This window comes from Equus caballus, chromosome 5 (genome assembly GCF_041296265.1).
Source record: "Equus caballus isolate H_3958 breed thoroughbred chromosome 5, TB-T2T, whole genome shotgun sequence".
NCBI lineage: Eukaryota > Metazoa > Chordata > Mammalia > Perissodactyla > Equidae > Equus > Equus caballus.
Window position 1 is genome coordinate 10,574,574 of NC_091688.1, and position 19,292 is coordinate 10,593,865.

Below are 19,292 nucleotides of genomic sequence, written 5' to 3' on the forward strand. Positions count from 1 at the left end.
TCCCACTTGTTTATTTTTTCTTTTGTTTCCCTTGTCTGAGAAGACGTGGTATTCAAAAAGATCCTTTTAAGTTCGATGTCAAAGAGTGTACTACTTATATTTATCTTCCAGGGGTCTTATGGTTTCAGGACTTATCTTCAGGTCTTTGATCCATTTTGAGTTTATTTTTGTGTATGACGTGAGATAATGGTCTACTTTCATTCTTTTGCACGTGGCTGTCCAGTTTTTCCAACACTATTTATTGAAGAGACTGTCTTTTCTCCATTGTATGTTCTTGGCACTTTTGTCGAAGATTAGCTGTCTGTATATGTGCGATTTTATTTCTGGGTTTTCAGTTCTGTTCTGTTGATCTGTGTGCCTGTTTTTGTACCAGTACCATGCTATTTTGATCACTATGGCTGTGTATTACATTTTGAAGTCAGGGATTGTGATGTCTCCAGCTTCATTCTTTTTTTCTCAGGATTGCCTTAGCAATTCGGGGTCTTTGGTTGCCACATATGAATTTTAGGATTCTTTGTTCTATTTCCATGAAGAATGTCATTGGGATTCTGATTGGGATTGCATTGAATCTGTAGATTGCTTTGGGTAGTATGGACATTTTAACTATGTTTATTCTTCCAATCCATGTGCATGGAATCTCTTTCCATCTCTTTATGTCATTATAAATTTCTTTCAGGAATGTCTTATAGTTTTCATTGTATAAGTCCTTCACCTCCTTGGTTAAATTTATTCCTAGGTACTTTATTCTTTTAGTTGTCACTGTAAATAGAATTGTATTCTTGAGTTGTCTTTCTGTAAGTTTGTTATTAGAGCATAGAAAAGCAACTGATTTTTGTAAGTTGATTTTGTACCCTGCAACTTTACTGTACTTGTTAATTATTTCTATTAGTTTTCCAATGGATTCTTTGGGATTTTCTATATATAAGATCATGTCGTCTGCAAAGAGTGAGAGTTTCACTTCTTCACTCCCTATTTGGATTCCTTTTATTCCTTTCTCTTGCCCAAATGCTCTGGCCAAAACCTCTAGTACTATGTTGAGTAAGAGTGGTGATAGTGGGCATCCTTGTCTTGTTCCTGTTCTCAGGGGGATGGCATTCAGTGTTTCCCCATTGAGTATGATATTGGCTGTGGGCTTGTCTTATATGGCCTTTGTTATGTTGAGATAATTTCCTTCTATCCCCGTTTTGTTAAGAGTTTTTATCATAAATGGTTGTTGGATCTTGTCAAATGCTTTCTCTGCATCTATTGAGATGATCATGTGGTTTTCATTCCTCAATTTGTTGATGTGGTGTATCATGTTGATTGATTTGCAGATGTTGAACCATCCCTGTGTCCCTGGTATGAATTCCACTTGATCATGATATGTGATCCTTTTGATGTATTACTGTATTCAGGTTGCCAAAATTTTGTTGAGGATTTTTGCATCTATGTTCATCAGCGATATTGGCCTGTAGTTTTCTTTTTTTGTGTTGTCCTTGTCAGGCTTGGTATCATAGTGATGTTGGCCTCATAGAATGTGTTAGAAAGTGTTCCATCTTCCCTAATTTTTTGGAATAGCTTCAGAAGGATAGGTATTAAATCCTCTCTGAAAGTTTGGTAGAATTCCCTAGGGAAGCCATCTGGTCCTGGGGTTTTATTGTTTGGGATTCTTTTGATTACTGTTTCAATCTCTTTCCTTGTGATCGGTCTATTCAGATTATCTGTTTCTTCTTGATTCAGCTTTGGGAGGTTGTAAGAGTCTAAGAATTTATCCATTTCCTGTAGATTATCCATTTTGTTGGCATATAGTTTTTCGTAGTATTCTCTTATAATCCATTGTATTTCTGTAGTAGCCATTGTTATTTCTCCTTTTTCATTTCTAATTTTATTTATCCAAGCTTTCTCTCTTTTTTTCTTTGTAAGTCTGGCTAGGGGTTTGTCAATTTTATTTATCTTCTCAAAGAACCAGCTCTTTGTTTCCTTGATCCTTTCTACTGCCTTTTTTGTTTCAATAGCATTTATTTCTGCTCTGATTTTTATTATTTCTCTTCTTCTGCTGAGCTTGGGCTTTGTTTGTTCTTCCTTTTCTAATTCAGTTAGGTGTACTTTGAGATTGCTTATTTGGAATTTTTCCTGTTTGTTAAGGTGTGCCTGTATTACGATGAATTTCCCTCTTAATATGGCTTTTGCTGCATCCTATGTGAGTTGGTATATGTTATCATTTCCATTTGTCTCCAGATATTTTTTGATTTCTCCTTTAATTTCTTCAGTGATCCATTATTTGTTCAACAGCATGTTGTTTAGTCTCTACATCTTTGTCCCTTTCTCAGCTTTTTTCTTGTAACTAATTTCTAGCTTTATAGCATTATGATTGGAGAAGATGCTTGTTATTATTTCAATTTTCTTAAATTTATTGAGGCTTGTCTTCTTTCCCAAATATGGTCTATCCTTGAGAATGTTCCATGCACCCTTGAGAAGAATGTGTATTCTGCTGTTTTTGGATGGAATGTTCTATATATGTCTATTAAGTCCAACTCGTTTAGCTTTTCATTTAATTCCACTGTTTTCTTATGGATTTTCTGTCTGGATGATCTATCCATTGATGTGAGTGGAGTGTTGAGGGCCCCTACTATTATTGTGTTATTATTAATATCTTCTTTTAGGTTTGTTAATAGTTGCTTTATGAACTTTGTTGCTTCTGTGTTGGGTGCATAGATATTTATAAGTGTTATTTCTTCTTGATGGAGTGTCCCTTTGATCTTTATATACTGCCCCCTTTGTCTCTCTTTACTTGTCTTATCTTGAAGTCTACTTTGTCTGATATAAGTATTGTGACACCTGCTTTCTTTTGTTTGCCGTTAGCTTGGAGTATTGTCTTCTATCCCTTCACTCTGAGCCTGTATTTGTCATTGGAGCTGAGATGTGTTTCCTGGAGGCAGCATATTGTTGGGTCTTGTTCTTTAATCTGTGTTTTTTTATTGGAGAATTCAATCCATTTATGTTTAGGGTGATTATTGATGTATGAGGGCTTAATGCTGTCATTTTATCGCTCGTTTTCCAGTTCTCCTGCATTTGCTTTGTTTCTCGTCCTGTGTGTTTTGATCTATCCATTGAATTATGTAGTTTTTTATGATGTGTTTATTTGTTTTCTCCTTATTTATTATTTGTGTCTCTGTTCTGCTTTTTTGTTTAGTGGTTACCATGAGGTTTGTATTCAGAATCTCGTATACAAGATAGTTCAATTTCTGATGACCTCTTATTTCCTTCTTCTGAACCAATTCAGTCTCTTTCCTCTTCCGCTCCTAAGTTGTTTTTCTTACATCTTATTCCATCTTGTGTTGTGAGTTTGTGGTTAAACTGACAAGGTTATCTTTGTTTTTGGTGTTTTTCTTCCCTGTTATCTTTAATGCTATACTTGAGTATTTGCTATCCTATCTGATTCTGTCTACCTGTTTATCTCCTTACTCCATGCTTTGTAACCCCTTCCTCCGTTTTTTTTTTTCAGGTATGAGGGCCTTCTTGAGGATTTCTTGTAGGGGGTGTCTCGTGGCTATGAACTCCCTTAGCTTTTGTTTGTCTGGGAAAGTTTTTATTTCTCCATCATATCTGAAAGATATTTTTTCTGGCTAGAGTATTCTTGGCTGAAAAATTTTGTCTTTCAAAGACTTGAATATGTCATTCTATTCTCTCCTAGCTTGTAAGTTTTCTGCAGAGAAATCTGCTGAAAGCCTGATGGGGGTTCCTTTGTAGGTTATTTTCTTCTGACTTGCTGCTCTTAGTATTCTTTCTTTGTCATTCATTTTTGCCAGTTTTACTGTGTGTCTTGCAGTAGGTCTTTTTACATTGACAAATCTAGGAGATCTGGAAGCCTCTTCCACAAAGAATTCCTTCTCTCCCTAGGTTTTGGAAGTTCTCTGCTATTATTTCTTTGAACATGCTCTCTGCTCCATACTCCTTCTCTTCTCCTTCTGGAATACCTATAATTCTTATGTCGTATTTCCTAATTGAGTTGGATATTTCTCGGAGACTTTCTTCATTTCTTTTTAGTCTTAGTTCTCTTTCCTCCTCTGTCTGGAGCATTTCAATATGTCTATCTTCGATTATGCTGATACGCTCATCTATGATGTCTACTCAAGTATTCAGGGAATCTGTGTTTTATTTTCTCTCTTCCATTGTGTTGTTCATCTCTAACATTTCTGATTGATTCTTCTTTATAGTTTCAATCTCTTTTGTGAAGTAGCTCCTGAACTCATTGAAGTGTTTCTCTACATCCTCTTTTCTGTCGTTGGGTTTTTTGATATAGCTATTTTGAATTCATTGTCATTTAAATTACATATTTCTGTGTCCTCAGGACTAAATTCTGAGTACTTGTCATTTTCTCTTTGGTCTGGAGATTTGATATAGTGTTTGATATTGCTAGAGGAGGTGGTTCGGTTCTTACGCATCATGATATTATTTGGTTGCAGTTACCGCCTATCGCCACTGGGTGGGGGTAAAGAGCCGTGTATTCTGAGCCCTCTGTCTTCAGCTGAGATCCCAGGCAGTGGAGCCGTGGGGCAGGTGAGGGGAGGGGTGCTTTGTCTTGCATGCTCTCGGGGCATTCTTGCTCTGTTCTTGCACTCTTCTCTCCTGGGTTGTTGGCTTGATGAGGTCACCCCCCTGCAAAAGCTCTTGCCCTGGTAGAGGACTTCTCTCTAGGCTGCATGGGCCCTTGGGGGTGCTTGATGTTCCCATGAATGAACGTCCCCTCCCCCATTCCTTCCCTCTTGGAGCCTCCTGTGGTCACAGATTGCCGTCTTTAGGGGAGGGAGCAAAGTTCTCTTTTACCCTGTTCCAGCTCCTCTGAGGGGGGTTCCAGCCTCTCTGCCCTCCATCGTATGGCTGCGTGTCTCCCTGACATTTTTTGTGTTGCATTAGCATGTTCTCTGTTGGAGTATGGTTGCCCGTTTTTGTTGTATGTTGGAGGGGAGAGAGTCCTGGGCAAGTTCACTCCACCATGATGCTGACGTCACTCCCCTATTGATGGTTTTGATGTGCCATAATGCTGTTGAGAAGACATCATTCCTCCCACATTTTAAGGAGTTGAAAGCCAAGAAAGTGTGTCAAGCTTATAATAACTAGTCTTTAGAAATTGAGAACCAGGATTGCTTTTTTCCTTGACTTCCCCAGTGACTCTGGATGGGAATACCATTGCCGTATGCTAAGGCAGCTCAAGAAGCTGAAAATCATGGTAATGGGGTGGTGGGTATCTCTCCTAGGGTTTCAAAGCTTAGGCTTTTCCAACATTTTCTTAAAGAAATAGACAGCCCCCAAAACCTGGTGACTGATCGGGTGACAGAGAACACGGCCACCATCTCCTGGGACCCGGTGCAGGCTGACATTGACCGGTACATGGTGCGTTACACCTCTGCTGATGGAGACACCAAGGACGTCCCTGTGAGGAAGGAACAGAACAGCACCATCCTGACGGGCCTGAGGCCGGGCGTGGAGTACAAGGTTCATGTGTGGGCCGAGAAGGGGGACCGGGAGAGCAAGAAGGCCGACACCAAGGCCCCGACAGGTAATGGAGTGTGCATTGTCACTGTGTCACTGTGTCACTGAGTCACTGCTAAGCTCATAGTCTGTCTAGATTGGTTTTCCTTCTCTGACCTTGGCAGAAAGGGAGGTTTTATGGAAGAGCAGGTTGGTATCCTTCCATAGTAAATTGTGGGCCCTTTACTTCCATTTAATGGCTTCTCTTAGAATGCACAGGTCACCTTGTGGTCTCCAAACTTTGGTCTAAAGATTGATGTTATTGTTCGTAGTCCTTTGTTCTCTCTGCCTATGCACCTTCTTTGTTATCATCACACTAAATGCTTCGCCTTGATAAGGAAGAAACATGAAGAAAGCATAAGTAACAATCATGCTGAGGGAGCCAGACTTGTAGATTGTGGTCCCAAAATGACTTTTTTCCCCTCCTCACCTGTTTAAACCCTTTCTGTTGAACTTGTTTTTCTTTCTGCCCTTTGGATAAACGTTTTAGGCAGAAATAATAACAATGTTTTATTAGCTAAAAATAAGCAAATATGTAGTCACTTTTAGTTCCCAGGATGTATCATTTTAGTAATCGAAATGGCCCACACCTGTGTAATAATGCATACTTCATTTAAAACTCAAGCTTCCCTTCTCCATCAGCTTGGGACATAACTGCCTGTGTGGGAAGTGGGGGTACATGGCTTACCTTGTATTTCCCTTCTCGGACTTGAAGCCTTGTCCTTCCAGCATGCTAACTGCAGTTTCTGACCCATTTATGTTTGGCACAGCTGGGTGGGAGGTAAGGGGTCAAGAGGGAGGTAAGGAGTCAGGGTGAGGAGAAGCAAGGGGTCATGGAAGGTCTTGCTTGACTGTAAGAGTCACAGCTAGCTTGGGCCTGTCATGGGACCTGACAAGTGTTCGAGCTAACAAGTTCCCTCGTGGAACACTTCTGTGGTTCTTCAGAGACACCTCATGTGTCCTCTTCCACTCGGATCCCTCCCTGAAGTGATTCTGTGGGCAAAGGCCTCTCTCCTACTGGTCTCCTACTCCTCTTCCTCTGCCCACACATCTGGGGGTGCACTCCAGTGCCTTTCTGATGGGGGTCACCTCACTCCTTTAGGTGCTCCTCTTTGGACAGCTTCCTAAACAACCCCAGGTGGGCTCTCCTTTGGTGGCATACATCTAGTCCATGGGGAATACGCATGCATCCTTTGTTCATTCCACTGGATGCACGTGTCTTTTGTAATGCTGCAGCTTCTCATTCCTCTGCATCAGAGCCACCAGACGTTTTCTCACCTTTTCAGCATTTTAGGAGTGTGTCAGTCACCAGCCCATGGTCTTCGCCAAGTGTTGGGCAGGGTTTCTCAAACTTGGCTCTATTGATATTTTGGGCTGGATAATTATTGTTGCAGGGTCTGCTTGTGCACTGTAGGATGTTTATCAGGATGCCTGGCCTCTACACGTTAGATACCAGTGCCTTCCCATCCCACACTGAATTGTACCAACCAAACATTTCTCCAGACATTGCCAGTCATCCCTGGTTGAGAACCACTGCTCTAGGGTATACAAAACAAGCTCTGTAAGGGATCCCATTGAAACTGCTCATTCGAGGCTTGAGTCTCACCTATGGGACTTTTGCAATGAACCATTTGGAACAAAGAAATGCTATTATTTTCTTGGCGAATACATTTTTGAGTACCTTCTCTGTATGTGGTAGGGTGGAACATAATCTCTTACATTTATAAAATATCAACAAACTGAAAGCCTTAATAGCATATGGTCATTGGGCATTCACTCTGTCCAGGAACTATCATAAGGGGCATGTTGTTAACTCATATAATACCCCAGAGTTTACAGATGAAGATGCTGAGGCCCAGCCAGAGGCAGCTGAGTTGTCCAGGGCCATGGCTCTTCTGACTCTGGGTCCAGTGCTCATTCTACTGTCCTATGATGCCTTCTTGAGGATCCAGGAGTGCAGCTGTGAAAAGAAGGTCTATGTCCATGAAACCACTGAAAACTGACATAGGAGATGGGAAAACCGTAAGAACAGGAAACTGCCTCATCCGAGACAATGTGGCCACAGGCTCTCATTCGGTTAGTGTTTATTGATCATCGTTTGCATTTCAGACATTGACAGCCCCAAAAACCTGGTGACTGACCTGGTGACAGAGAACACAGCTACCGTCTCCTGGGACCCGGTGCAGGCTGTCATTGACAGGTACATGGTGCGCTACACCTCCGCTGATGGAGACACCAAGGACGTCCCTGTGGGGAAGGAGCAGAACAGCACCATCCTGACGGGCCTGAGGCCGGGTGTGGAGTACAAGGTTTATGTGTGGGCCGAGAAGGGTGACCAGGAGAGCAAGAAGGCCGACACTAAGGCCCCGACAGGTAACGGAGCGTTGTTCTTTGGGAATATAAGCTGTGTCATGCTAAGCCTATGGCTGGTCAAGTTTCTTTTCCTGCTCTGACACTGGGAGAACTGATGATTTATGGAAGATCGGGGTGGTATCCCTTCATAATAGACTGCACACGCAAGCCTTCACGGCCCTTTAACTAGGTTCCTTACAAGTGAGGTCCACATGGCGGTCTCCAAGCTACGATTTTGCCATGATTGGATGGTCATTTCCAGACACTCCTCCTCAGAATGCGTGAACCTTTTGTTGTTGACAGTATTCAAAGTCTCATTGAGTTTCTGAATAGGGACAGAAAATGAAAATTAAATGTTGTTAGTATTAATAAAAATATGTTGAAAATTCAACTTTAAAAGAGTAGATTTTACATCTACTAGAGCAAGTAGATGTATGTGGTTTGCTTTACTATAAATGAATCGTGATAATTCTGGTTTTGAGGATAAGGATATCTTCTGTGTAATGTCTTATATTATTATGAAAGAGATGTATGGCCATATTTCTGTACAGTGATTTAACCAGCAAACCAGCATTACGAGTAAATCTATGATATGCTGAAGAATATGAACACTGGGTTTTAATTTTTGCTGATTCACTTGACAGTATGTATTGAGCACTTTCCGTTTGCCCTGTTTTCTACTAGGCAGTGGGAACCCAGCAGGAATAGGATGCAGCCCTCTTCCTCTAGGAGCTCACATTTGCCTCTAACTATTAGAATCTTCTTGTATGAATTGGGAGGTCTTCATTGACATGATCCTACAAACAAAGTTCTTAGCTGCTTGTGAGCAGAGACTGTGTCTTCTTCAGCTATCCTCTGCACACTGCCTGGCGCCAGGCTTCATACGTAGTGGGAGTTTGATGTATGCTCACTAAATGAATAAAGAGATTGGTTTTGCTAAACTTTTGGTGGAGATAATGGTGCAGATTTTCAGATTTGGGTCAACTGTGCTTTCTCCTTGAGGAGCCAAAGTTTATCTGGGGAGAGAAGACATATATTTATGAAGCAGTTAGAGCATATGAGACAGAAAAACCACAAAACATGCAAGGGTCTCAGCCCAAGCAAAATGGCCATGAGTTTCTGCACTCTTTGGCCTATTATTAGTGCACATTGATCAGCATTTTTCCTTTTAGACATTGACAGCCCCCAAAACCTGGTGACCAACCATGTGACAGAGAACACAGCCGCTGTCTCCTGGGACCCGGTGCAGGCCGTTATTGACAGGTACATGGTGCGCTACACCTCTGCTGATGGAGACACCAGGGAGGTTCCAGTGGGGAAGGAGCAGAGCAGCACCGTCCTGACGGGCCTGAGGCCGGGCGTGGAGTACACGGTCCACGTGTGGGCCGAGAAGGGGGACCGGGAGAGCAAGAAGGCCGACACCAAGGCCCCGACAGGTAACAGGAGGGAGGAGAAAAACAAACTAGGGCCATCAATGTGGGTTTGCTCTTGCTACTGAATTATGACACCGCTGCTTTTTGGGTCTGTGACCTCAGGGACTGTGTACTGTTTTGGGAGAGTTTGCTGTAGAAAATTTCATTCACCTAGAGAAAAAACGAAGCATAGTAATAGATTCAGTACTGAGTGATCCCTTGGCTATCTTAAAACTCTTTTCCAAATCCTCTGTTTTTAACTGCTGTGCCTCTGAGTTATATCAAATTATAGGCAATAAGATAAAACCAATATAGAATTGCTAAAAACACTGGATTAAAGAACTGTTTTGTGGCAAGCTATTTCACGTAGGTTTGACTTAATAGATGGTGTATAGTTTAAAGGAGCAGTGTTACCCAGAGCAGCTGAAGCTCTGTGTTCACGTCACCAGGTAGCTAATTTTTAATGAGTATCTTCTAAGTGCCAGGCTTGGAATACAGGGGTGAACAAAACAAATATGATTTCTACTCTCTTAAAGTCCAGTGGGAAAGATAGACAACCAATAAGCAAACAAATTTAAAACTGTAAATTATGATAAATTCTCTGAAGAGATGAACATGGTGTAGGTATAGAGAATAACAGGTTAGGGATGTTTCTTAGATGGGGTGAGTAATAGTTAAGATACGCATTGACAGAAACATCCAAATAGCAGTTGCTTAAACAAGAAAAAAGTTTATTCCTCGCTTGTGGAATGGTCAGAGTATAAGTGAGCCAGAGCTGATGTGGTAGCTCCGTGGTGCAGGAGATCCGGGCTCCTTCTGTATTGTCCCACAGTCATCCCTTGGGAGTTGCCTTCACCCCCGTGGTCATCACTCATCCTCATTCCAGCCAGTGGAAAGCAGCGTGGGAAAGGGAAGAGCATGACTGGAGCATTGGACACATCGCTTCTTCCTCCATTCCACTGGCCAGATCCAGACACAGTGCAAGACCTCAGTACAACAGAGGGTGGGAAATGAAGTCTTCAGCTGGATGGCCATGTGCCCAGCTTAAACTTCTTTTATTCTGTCCTGTCCAACCCAGTAGCCACTGGCTACATGTGGCTATTTAAATTTTAATTCATTAAAACTAATGAGAAATATTTCCTCTGTTGGACTAGCCACATTTCAAGTGGTCAATAGCTACATGTGACTAATGGCTACTGTATTGGACAATGAAAATTATAGACTATTTCCATAACTGCAGAGAGCTCTATTGGACAGTGTGATTGTAGAAGAAGGGGAGACTGGACACTGGGGAAAACTAGCCATTTCTGACAGAGGGAAGAGTATGTGTGACGGCTGTAAGCTGGAACAGGACAAGATGGTTGAAGAACTGAAAGGAGGCTGGTGTCCTGGAGCCCAGAGAGTGAGAAAGTGGCATGAGGTGAGATGGGAAGGAGGCAGGGGTCAGATCATACAGGAACATATGGTGCCTAAAAGAGGAAGCATGTTAGATTCATTAGAAGAGTGATGTGACGCGGTATTCATTTTAAAAAGATTATTCAGGCTGCAGTGAGGAGAATAAGTGGAAGAGATGACAAGGGTGGAAGTGGGAAGATTAGTAAAGAGGGTATTATAAAAGTCTGGGTCAGAGATGATGATGATTTGGACCAGTGTGATGGCAGTTTGTTAGTGTCATTGAGTTGATTCCGACTCCTAGTGACCCTGTGTACAGCAGAGAGGAACCCTGCCCAGTCTTTTTGCATCATCCTCTCACCTTTCTGTGCTTTATCAGACAATGCTCTGCTGCAATTTGCAGGGTTTTCATGGCCAATTTTTTCAGAAAATGGTGGCCAGGTCTTCTTCCTAGCCTGTCTTAGTCTGTGAGCTGTACTGAAGCCTGTCCACTATGGGTGACCCTCCTGGTATTTGAAATACCAGTGCCATAGCTTTCAGAAACATGCAGCCACCACAATATGACAGACAGGTTGTGTGGTTTCCAGATTGGGAAACAAACCCGGGCTGTGGTGGCAAGGGCATCAAATCTTAACCACTAAATAACCAATGATGAAGGCAGGGATAGAGAAAAGGAGATATATATTTTGGAGGTATAAATGACAATGTTTGTTGTTGGATGAGATATGGGGCTGGAAGAAAATGAGGAATCAAGTATGCTCTGGGTTTCTGACTCGAGCAACGTGAAAAATTGGGGCATCATTTTCTGAGAGATGAATAGGTTTGGGGAGGAACATTAAGACTTGTATTTAAGTTCAAGATACTTGTGAGATTCCTTGGTGAATTGAGTGTGTGAGTCCATAAATATTTGTTGAGTGTCTAATACATGCTAGGCACTGTGGTGGATATGCAGTTGAAGGATCAAGGCAGAGGCTCAGAATTATACATACTGGGGACTCATGAGCATCTAGTTGGTATTCAAAGCTGCGGACATGGGTGAGATCACCTAGGGAGAAGTGCAGAGAGAGAGGAAGAGAGGGACCCTTGGTGCCCCTACATTTACAGGTTGTTGACGAGGGAGACTGATGAGGAGTCAGAGAGTTAGGAGAAAACCACAGGAGTGTGCAGTCATGGAAGCCTAGAGCTGAGAGTGTTTCAAGATGGAGGGAGTACATCAGCTCGGCCAAATGCTGCTCAAAAAGCCAGTAAGACGAGGAGGGTGAAAGTCCATTGGATTCGGCAACATGTCAGTTGTTGGTGACCCAGACTGGCAGTCTCAGTGGTGCGGTGTAGAAAAATGCCAACTTCTTTGAATTGAGAAGTGAATGGGAGGTGAGAAGTGAAGTTCAGGTATGCAGACAGTTCCCTTGAGAAGTCTGTCAGTTAAGGGGTGCAGAGGGATGGGAGATCCTAGAGCCGCCTTGTCTGGGAATGATGGTAGAGGAGAAGAGACTGATGGTGCGGGAGAGAGAGAGTAGCTGAAAAGGAGCAAAGTCCTTGAGAAGGTGGGAGGGCTCAAACTTCAGGGCGCAGAGGGTCTAGTCTTGGTTTTAACACAAGAAAACGGTGGCACCTTGGACAAGTCTTTCATTTCTTTGGGCCTCCATTCTCCTCCCCTTTTATAAGACAAGAAAGTTTGAAGATAAGACTTCTTGGCTGTCAAATTATGTGAAACAAAATAACTAGATACCATGGGGATAACAAAAGAGGTTGTTTAAACAGTAGTTGGGGTGGTTTATTTTGTTGCTCTGGAGATTTTTATTGTTATTTTTGTGGGAACTAGATGGACAGAAAATTTCCGTATTAATAAATTTGGAGATATAATTCCTTCCAGTTTTAATATCCAGGAGTTTGTTTCCCTGGAAAATGGAAACCAGAGACCTTTCACTCCTGTTTCAAATGGAGCTGTATCACTATTAAAGATAACTTGAATGGGGAGCCGGTGATGGAGGGCTGGGATATCCTCCCTTGGCTCTAAAATTCAGCCTTTTCTTTTTCAAAAGAAATTGACAGCCCCCAAAACCTGGTGACCAACCAGGTGACGGAGAACACAGCTACTGTCTCCTGGGACCCAGTGCAGGCCGACATTGACAGGTACATGGTGCGTTACACCTCCGCTGATGGAGACACCAAGGACGTCCCTGTGGGGAAGGAGCAGAACAGCACCATCCTGACAGGCCTGAGGCCGGGCGTCGAGTACACGGTCCATGTGTGGGCCAAGAAGGGTGACCGGGAGAGCAAGAAGGCCGACACCAAGGCCCCGACAGGTAACGAGAGAAAGATGGTCAATTGGAATTGAATTTTGAGCATGTGGATTTGATTGTGACTGGTACCAAAAGATGTGGCGTGAGTTGAGAGACTTTGCAAAGGAAGTCTTAAAGATCCAAGAAAGACAGCAAGCTCCGGTGGTGATCTCCATGAGCCGCCCTTCCCTGACAGTGACGAGCTGCTCATGGAACCACTCAACCCATGGAAGGGAGAAGTAAGGTTGTGCAGTAGCCGTGTTTTTAGCAGACTCAGCGAAGATGTTTATAGGATCTGGTCATTGCAGTGTTTGTGATAATACTTTTAGAATGATTGCCCGTGGAGTAGCCCTTGATAAAATGATAAGTTAGCTGCTCTGAGCACCATGGCAGATGTTTAATTGATGGTTTTGATGTGTCATAATGTTGCAAAGAAGACATTGTTCCTCCCACATTTTAGGGAGCCGGAAGTCAAGAAAGTGTGTCAACCTTATAACTAGTCCCTAGAGATTGAGAACCAGGGTTACTTTCTTCCTCGACTTCCACCAGCGACTCTGGATGGCAACACCATTGCCGTGTGCTAAGAGAGCTCTAGAAGATGAAAATCGTGGCGATGGGGTGGTGGATATCTCTTCCATGGCTTCAAAGCTTAGACTTTTCCAACATTTTCTTAAAGACATTGACAGCCCCAAAAACCTGGTGACTGATCGGGTGACAGAGAACACGGCCACCATCTCCTGGGACCCGGTACAGGCCGACATTGACAGATACGTGGTGCGCTACACCTCTGCTGATGGAGACGCCAGGGAGGTCCCTGTGGGGAAGGAGCAGAGCAGCACCATCCTGACGGGGCTGAGGCCGGGCGTGGAGTACAAGGTTCATGTGTGGGCCGAGAAGGGGGACCGGGAGAGCAAGAAGGCTGACACCAAGGCCCTGCCAGGTGAGGGGCTGGGACAGGGAACTCTTCACATCTGTCAGGACAGAATCTTCCTCCATAACCAGAAGTGGGGAGGGGAGTAGGGAAGGCAGTTGTTTCACTGAAGATATTCTTCAAAGTGCTTCTCTTTTTACCTCTTTGAGGTAATACGTTGCCATGACAGTTCAGATTAAGATGAAAGAGTGTAGAGGAAGCCGTGTGAAAGTAAACCTGTGGGACCTTTCAAGACTGTTGTGCAAAAGGTGGCCTCCCTTCCACCCCCTCCACCCAGCCCAGCTCCCAGGCTCCCCACCCTGGATATGAGAACCTGGGTGGGCCTCAGCTCCAGGTCGGAGGAGAGGCCAGGAGCCTCTGCTGTTTCCATCTTCCAGATTGGGGGCAATGATGGAGCATCTTTCTCCCCTCACTGTCCCTCTCCGCTTGGTGATCAGCTGGCCCTGGACTGCTTGTGTTTTATGTGAATGATGGGGCCTCTGGTCTCACTGAGCATCATAGAAATCAGGCCTCAGAAGGATCTGAGAAGAGTACTGTGCCCACCCTGAGGTCCATGGGCCTGTTTAGACAGTCTGGGCAAGCACTGGTTGTCCCCTTTGAGGCCATATATATACCATGTGTGGCCACTGGAGTTAGAGGTGCCTTGAGTTTCTTTGTTATTTTTATTAGTTACAGTTAGCAGAAATTTTTAATTAAAAAGGTGATATATGCTTATAGTAGAAATTTTCGAACTAAACAAAGATGTGTAGAAAGAAAAATGTTTCCACATCTCAGACTCCCTAATACCCAGTGCTGCCCTTCAGAGGCAACGAGCCTCTTCCTCCCTCCTTCTCCCCTCTCTCCCTCCCCCCACTTCTCCTCCCTCCTTCCTCCTCATCTCCCCTTCCCTTCTCTCTTTCCTCCCTCCCTCCTTCCTTCTTCCACCCCTTTTTCTCTCTCCCTCCCTCCCTCCCTTGCTCCTTTCTTCCTCTCTTCCTTCTTTTTGTTCTCTCTGCTACACTTTCCTCATTTTTAAGGAAAACGTTATCATCTTTCTACTTCATAGAAATGTGTGAGTAACTAAGACAGACATCTCAAGTCCATAACTAGGGGGTGGGTGGGCAAAGAGGTAGCAGAAAGCAGCTTAAGATACTTAAGTAGTTTAGGTTTTGCTTTGATTTTTGAAAGCAGGAAATTCAGTTTTTCCATATGATGGATAGAATAGATCCACACCAGATGTTGTGCTTTAGAAAGTCAAACCAAGCTGATATTACAGAAATGCACAATTTGTCAAAACACCCTCGTTCAAAATAACAGCTGCCTGTTTTCTATTAAAATAGTGCAATTCAGTTCTCAGCTGAAATGCTACTGGGTAGGAAATAGCCTAGAGACATCTTTTTTGGGAACTTCTAAATTAAAATCACCTTCTACGATAATGATTTTTCAAAATGGAAATTTCCATTCATATCTTATTTGGTTAAAAAAAATGAGCTGTCTGACCAATTATTATGGTGTCGACTAGAACTTTTGCTGAGCTTTGGTTTTCCTGGTCTCCAGCGCACACACAGATCCACGCATTCCCTCTGGTGTTAGAGTGGGAAACTGCATAGGAATCAGAAGAAAAGCTCTCTGCTCTTGCTACATCTCTTCTTCCCTTTCTTTCTTTCTTTCTCTCCTCCTTTATACAAGCTCTCCCCCTCTTCTTTCTGTACAGAGTATGTGTTTAAGGCCACATGCTTACATATATAAGAAATAGGACTTTATATTTCTATATCAACTTAATTTCTATCATAAGCCCCCACCTCTGCTTGTTGGTTAGAAACCTCAGGAAATTTAGGGTCATGCTCCTTCCCAAGGGCTCTGTGTAAAGTCTTGTGTAGTTTCCCAGTGCCAGGCATGGGGGTGCCCATGGCACCTTCCAGGTGGATGTTTGCTGAGGTACCCTGGTTTCTGTGTGCAGGGCCCTTTCAGATCTGCGGCTCCCCCATCCGTACACGCCACTTTGGGAGCTGTGCCATCTCTGAGAATCTGTCTGCTAATCTAGGTTGCTCGCACCCACCACTCTCTGGGAATCTGCTGGGGAATGGGGGCCCAGGTTCACTCCCTCGGACCCACCCAAGCCCCTGTTCCTTAATCCTCTTGTCCACAATGGGTCTATACTTTTGGAAACAAAAATCATAAAGCATTGGTAGCAAGGAAGAACAGAGCCTGCTACCTGCTTGAAGGGAGGAAGAGAAATGGAGGAGGAGAAATGGGAGGTTAGGTAGGGAGAAAGGATAAGTTAGCACTTCAGAGTTACGTCGCCTCAGTTGTGCCTTAGTAATAACAGTTACCTGACTTTTGATATACAGACATCGACCCTCCCAAAAACCTCCGTTCGTCTGCTGTAACACAGTCTGGTGGGGTATTGACCTGGACACCCCCCACTGCTCAGATTGATGGCTACATTCTGACCTACCAGTTCCCAAATGGCGCTGTTAAGGTACTGGATCCTCCTTGTCTGCTCTGTTGGTGTCCATGCCCAGCCTCTGTATGAAGCAACTGACTTGGGTGAACCAGCTTGATTGCTGGTCTCATGACAACCTGCTGATAAATGAGTTGATCCTTATTGATCACCCGTTGTGTGCAAGGGACAGTGCTAAACATAGTCACGTGTGAACACGTGGTCTCATCTTATAGGTCTAACTTTTGTGCCTGCTTTCTAGCTAACCACTGCTTATTTGCTGGCCACACATCTGCCCCGAATTATTTTGTTTGTTTATCTTCCTCAATAAACGTTAGCTCCATGAGGACAGGGAACTTTTGTCAGTTTTGTTTATCATTTAGTGCTTAGAACCTAGCACATGGTAGGTGCTTAATAAATATTTATTGAATGAATTGATTAACTGTTATTTCAAGGGTGAGACCTCACACGTGGAATCTGAAGGCCAGCGTGTTTTTGAAAATTGTCCCAATGGAAAATTATTATTCTCTCTCCTTGGCAAGGAAGAAAGAAGGGAGGAAGGAAGAAAGGAAGGGCACGTTGATTTATTCGTTATCTCAGTTAGTGCTTAGGACAGCCCTGCTAGGAAAGTCAGTCCTCTGTTTGTAGAGGAAGTAAGACAAGTTCAGAAGGAAGTTTATTGAAAAACCAACTATCTCCCTGGGTCACAGATAGCAATGGCCAGATTCACCTCCCCTATTAACTTCTTAGCCTAGCCTTGCCTGCCTCTTGCTTCCAGCAGAGGTCCCCAGGGTGGTGCCTGGTGCTGGCTCCCAGCAGTGCTGAGTCTCCGTGGCCTGGCCCACCAGAGCAGCGGCTGGGACCACTGGGCTTCTGGGCTGCCACTGCACCCTCAAAGAGACAAAACACTGTGCTCTCAGAGAGCTTCTGACGTTAGCTCCAGGAGATTCTATTAACCACCTAGGGTTCTCAGGGTGATCAGCCGAGTGACTATCCACTGTCTCCTTTGTTTGGTAGGAGGTGCAGCTTGGACAAGGGGACCAGAGGTTTGAGCTGCAAGGCCTTGAGCAGGGCGTCGCCTATCCTGTCTCCTTGGTTGCCTTTAAAGGTGATCGTCGGAGCAGGAATGTATCCACCATTCTTTCCACAGGTAATGTGGACTTATGCACTCTGAACGAGAATGCAGTCGAGAGGACCAACATCAGAGGGGCCAGAAAAAAGGGTCCAGGGAGGAGCAAGTGGCTACAGAGTCATGGATCTCTCTAGGCATAGGGAAATGGAAATGGGGTTATGGGCTCAAAAGAAATCCATCCCAGGGTAGGGAGACTACAGAGGGGAGTGAAATGGGGTGTTATTTTGGTGGGAGGCAGTTGGGTCAGAGAGGAAGTGATGTGAACTTGACCTTATTTCTAGTACATTTGGAGGGTTTGATGAGAGCAGAGTGTGGGAGAAAAGTAAGATGTGAGTGAAGACTGGAAGGAGCAAAATAGTAGGAGATTATGGAATAATTTCTACACAAGTTGTCTTAAAATAGGGGAATAACCTCACTCCTCTTCTGTGGCCTTCTCCTAACAATGCTGCCCCTCTGCTTGGCTCCCAGTTGGTGCCCGTTTTCCACACCCTTCGGACTGCAGTCAAGTTCAACAGAACAGCAACGTTGCCAGTGGTGTATACACTATCTACCTGCACGGTGACGCCAGCCGGCCCCTGCAGGTGTACTGTGACATGGACACGGATGGCGGCGGCTGGATTGTGAGTCACACGGAGCCCCACGGAGCTCCGGCAGTGCCTTGTTTCTCAGCCCAGGGAGCTTTGTTCCTTCTTCATCCATAGGAAAGAGGAGCTTGGGTGGCTTGTAGCTGTTTTTAGAGACCCCACTGTAAGAATCGAGCCTGAAGTACTTTACACCTTGGGTAGAGCAGGCTTGATTAATCTAAGGCTGATGATTGTGAAGGCTTTTGGGTTTACTGCTGTCTAATAATGTCCTATATGTGTGTATTACCTACATTTCACTCTCTTCAAAGCACTCTCATAAGCATGACTCTCACACGAAAGCTTTAGAATAAGTGAGAGAGATTGTTGTTCCTATTTTATAGACAGGTAAATTGAGGCCCACAAGAGGTGCCTTGGCTAGGTCACATGAATTAGTGACAAAGTTGAGACCACATTTCAGGACTTCAGCCTCCTCGATCGTTGTTCTTGCCATTGGGTCATCTCAGGCCATCCAAGATGGAAACACTTGACCTCTTTGGGGGCTCAGTGCTCTGAATTGGAGCCTGTTGTCCAGGTTCTGCATCCTGGCTCCATTGTACGGAAACAAGAGCTTTGGAACTTTGATTTGAAAGGCTAAAGCCTGAAAGAGGGAACCTTGGCCATGTTCTGATGGTCCCTCTTCTGTGTGGAGGTTTTATTCTCTTGGGCTATTGTCTGCTTAAATCACGCGGCACCTTCTTTGATTGCATCAGCCTGATCCAATTATATGATGAGCCGCCTTTGAGGATTGCAATCTAATCCTTCTATCTCCCCCACCCACTTCTTCCTGTGCCTGAACAGACAGAGGCTGTCGCTGCCCCAAACCAGCATGCAGCCTTACCCGCTGTGTACCCATAACTCACGGTGGGAAGGAAAAAGCATGATCTCATAGTGCTCAAGCTGTGTTCATTGATGCATTTGCTCAGGGGCCTGGGAAACCAAAGACACTTGAGCAGCCACGGATAAAATGATACTGTCTGATAAGCAGCAATGACGAAAACTTATTATCTACACAGCTGCATCTAATGGCTGAAGGGCAGTATTGGATTGGATGGGGGAGATTCCCAATTGATTTATGAAAATAATGGAGCAGAATGTAGCACGGGAGGTCTTCCACCTGACCAGACCCATAGGGATGTACCTGCTGCTTTGCATCAGCACCATTGTAACTCTAAGCATTCTGGCTTGAAGCCAGTTCCCTGCCTTTGTACCCATAATTGACCATTGCCAGCATCTTT

General features: G+C 44.1%; 1 protein-coding gene across 12 annotated transcripts in view; it reads left to right on the top strand.

Annotated features, from left to right (window-relative positions):
• TNN (tenascin N) overlaps positions 1 to 19,292 on the top strand; it is a 104,391-nt gene that overhangs the window by 70,461 nt on the left and 14,638 nt on the right. For all 12 annotated transcript variants that reach the window (XM_023640584.2, XM_023640587.2, XM_070267723.1 and 9 more), the window contains 8 exons: positions 5,276 to 5,539; positions 7,621 to 7,884; positions 9,036 to 9,299; positions 12,710 to 12,973; positions 13,626 to 13,889; positions 16,211 to 16,341; positions 17,320 to 17,452; positions 17,903 to 18,054. In XM_023640584.2, coding sequence (XP_023496352.2) covers positions 5,276 to 5,539; positions 7,621 to 7,884; positions 9,036 to 9,299; positions 12,710 to 12,973; positions 13,626 to 13,889; positions 16,211 to 16,341; positions 17,320 to 17,452; positions 17,903 to 18,054 — 1,736 coding nt within the window. The remainder of the gene's footprint in view (positions 1 to 5,275; positions 5,540 to 7,620; positions 7,885 to 9,035; positions 9,300 to 12,709; positions 12,974 to 13,625; positions 13,890 to 16,210; positions 16,342 to 17,319; positions 17,453 to 17,902; positions 18,055 to 19,292) is intronic.